Genomic DNA, 3,593 nt, shown 5'->3' on the forward strand with positions numbered 1-3,593 from the left:
GGCTAGTGCTTTAGCCTCAATCAACTTCGTAAAGTAGTCTATGGCTACCACAAAGAACTTCCTCTGTCCCGATGCTACAGGAAATGGTCCAAGTATGTCCATTCCCCACATCGTAAAGGGGATGGGTGTGCTGATAGATGGAAGCCTCCATGGGGGCTTTCGTACTATTGGAGCGTACCTCTAGTACCTGTCACATTTCTTCACTTAAGCATTTGCATTGGCTATCATAGTTGGCCTGTAGAACCCCAATCGAGTTATCTAGTGAGCTAGGGCCCTGCCCCCAAGTGTTGCCCAAAAATCCCTTTATGGGATTCTTTAAGCGCCTCCTCTACTTCAAGAGGTCTTATGCACTTAGCGCATGGAATAATAAAGGACCTTTTGTAGAGAATGCCTTCAATCAATGAATATCTCAATGCTCTCACCGACAACTTGCGTGCCTCCTGGGCATCATCGGAGAGCCACCCAGTCTCTATGTGGGTCTTGATCGGGTCTATCCAATAGCTTGTCACACCAACCGGTACTATCAGACTTATGACATGAATAGTAGGGGTCTTCAAGACCTGTAAGTAGATACTTCTCGTATAGTTCTCGATTTCAGACGAGGGGAACTGGGACAAGGCATCTGCCTTAGTGTTCACCTCTCTTGGAATGTGTTCTACATACCATTCATTAAATTGAGTCAATATCCCCTTTACGACTCGCAGGTACTTGTCCATAGTATCATCTTTGGCCTCAAACACTCCATTAACTTGAGCAACTACAAGTATTGAGTCTCCATAGACCTTCAGGTTTTTGGCCCTCACGGCTCTAGCCAAGCCTAAGTCGGCTAATAACGCTTCGTATTCTGCTTCGTTGTTCATTATTGGAAAGTCCAACTTCAAAGAATACTCAATCATAAACCCATCAGGGCTATGCAAGACTAGGCCTGCACCACTAGATTTTATTTTGGACGTTCCGTCAAAATGGAGAACCCAATACTCTTTCAGAGTCGTTTCTTGATCCTTCTTTTTCTCCCCTCCTTCTGGGGTTACTATCTTCTACCCCGACTTCTTGGTCATTAATGGTACATTCGACCATGAAGTCTGATGGCCGTTCGAGGCTTGTACTTGATATCAAATTCTCCTAACTCAATTGCCCACTTAATGAGCCTTCCACTGGCGTTCGGGCTATGAAGAATATTTCTGAAGGGTTGGTCCGTCAGGTGTTCGATCGTGTGAGTCTTGAAAGTATGGTCTCAACTTCCTCGAGGCTGTAATGAGAGTAAGCGTGAACTTCTCCGTGGTGGAGTAATTCAACTCTGCCCCATGGAGCAGCTTACTTACGTAGTATACAGGCTTTTGGAATTTTTGTTCTTCCTTCACGAGGATTGCACTCACGACTTGTTCAGATACCGCTAAGTACAGATAACGAGTGTTCTCCGGACTTGGTTTGGCCAACAATGGGGCTTCAGTCATGTACTCCTTTAGTTGTTCAAAGGCCTCTTGGCTCTCAGCTGTCCATTCAAATTTTTTTACCTTTTTAAGGGTTTTGAAAGGGCAGGCATTTGTCTCCAGACTTGGAGATGAACCTCCCTAGAGCTGCGATTCTTCCTGTCAGCTTCTGAACGTCCTAATGGAACATGGTGGATCCATGTCCGAGATTGCTTTGATTTTTTCCGGGTTGGCCTTTATTTCCCTCTTAGAGACCATGTGACCCAAAAATTTTCCTAACCCATGATAAGTGGATTTTATATCTACTTGGAACGCTTGATTTCAGGCTTAAGTTGGTGTTTGGACTCAAGTTGGTATTTTGATATGTTTTTGTGTTTATGCATTTCAGGCATCAGTTAAATGAAGAAAGAAGCTTTTTAAAGAAATATGCTGAAAAGAGATCAGAATTGGAAGCTTAGGCCATTCTCAATTTGTAGAGAATCTCTTTAGCTTTGCGTGGGCAGTTGAATCGCCTAACTCTGACGAGCAGAACTCAAGGTACGGCCAAAAGAAGAAACTGCAGAAAAGTCCAGAAGTTAGGCGCGGCCGCCCCCAAAACCAGTGCACCCGCACTGACTTTCTGCCAAAACAGCGCGGCCGCCCCACCCCATTTTTTGCCCCAGAATCCTAATTTTAGTATAAATTGAAGATATTAAGGGTCCTGGTCATCCTGGAGCCTATATATACCAATAAAAAGACATTTTTAACAACAAGGAGACGTTGGAGAGCACTAAGAAGACCTAGAGAGCACGAGACGGCTACGGAGAATTAGACTTTTATTTTCTTTGATTTAGGAGATACTTGGATGCTTATTTTCGATTTATCTTTGAACCCTAGTACTCTTATATTGTTTATTACCATGCTTTCATTGAAACCCATGGTGATGATGAGTTCGATTATGAACTAATCGTTATCGTGGGGTTCTAGCGGATTTATATATGGATTTCTTCAGTTAAATTATTTCGATACCTTAGTGTGTGGTGATTGTATGATAACCTACTATTGGTTATGCTTATTCATCTTATATGCATAGCTAACATATAAGATAGCATGTCCCTTGCAATTTTAGCTAATACTGGAAATTGGTTCTCATGATTCTTCCACCACGTTAATATTGAAAAATCCTCATCCAATTCATAGTTATATGAAAAAACTCTCTAGTCATGCTAAATGAAGTTGTAGGTGTAGATGCATTATCGGAAATTTTACACTTTTGTTTTTTAGTTAGGATACCAAGCAATATGGGATTAAACCTACTAGAATACCCGTGAGAGAGGTCGAACTCTTCTCCTGTACTCTGCCACTTATGAACTGCTTGATAAAAATTTGGCTCAAGTCCTTAAAGGATCCAATAGAGTTTGGCGGCAGACGGTTGTACCACCTTTGAGCCATACCCGATAGGGTTTGAGTAAAGGCCCGACACTTAATAGCGTCGTTCACAGGCTATAGCAATAGGGTGTTAGAGAACATCCTGATATGATTAACAGGATCGCTAGTACCATCGTATTCTTTAATGGTGGGAATCTTGAACTTCCTTGAGATGCGGGCATTCATTATTGCATCAGTGAATGGTGGGTTTGGATCATCAGGATCTCCCAAGGGCATAAAATCACTTGGATCAGCCCTTGGGACAACAATCATTCTTGGTATGGGACCATCGAGGTCTATGATTGGAGGAGGATCTCTCCGCCTCAGAGCAAGTAGGGGTTTAGGGGTCAAGTGCATCTCCAGGTCGCGCTTTAGCCTTTGGATCTCAGCTTCATGAGCCCTGATCCTCTTCTGGACATCTTGAGGATTCGTCCCTTGAGTGCTCCTGGGGCGTTGGTCAGTAATAGGTATCGGCACTTTGCCAACACGCCTCCTTCTCGGAGCAAAGTCATCATCCGATGATTCGGAGTCTCTATCAGTATAAGGTCCAGAGAATTCTTGATCCTCCGGAATAGGAGCCAAGCCACGTATATATTGGGGCGTCCACCCTTGTGCTTCACTCCGATTAGAGTATCCACTTCCTCCAGTTTCGGGGTATAAAGGCATCACGTAAGGGGGTTAGTGGTCACGATCGTCGAGTAATCATACCCAACGGGTTGAGAGATCAGAGGTGCATATACCTGCAAAGATTGGGGA

The 3,593-nt window shown here is 43.7% G+C and overlaps 1 protein-coding gene across 1 annotated transcript; it reads right to left on the reverse strand.

Annotated features, from left to right (window-relative positions):
- Positions 1–266: 266 nt before the first annotated feature.
- LOC141661137 (uncharacterized) lies at positions 267–860 on the reverse strand. The gene has a single exon (XM_074468122.1). The coding sequence runs from the start codon at positions 858–860 to the stop codon at positions 267–269; it is 594 nt and encodes a 197-aa protein (XP_074324223.1).
- Between the last annotated feature and the right edge of the window lie 2,733 nt (positions 861–3,593).

Source organism: Apium graveolens, chromosome 5 (genome assembly GCF_009905375.1).
Source record: "Apium graveolens cultivar Ventura chromosome 5, ASM990537v1, whole genome shotgun sequence".
NCBI classification, from domain to species: Eukaryota; Viridiplantae; Streptophyta; class Magnoliopsida; order Apiales; family Apiaceae; genus Apium; species Apium graveolens.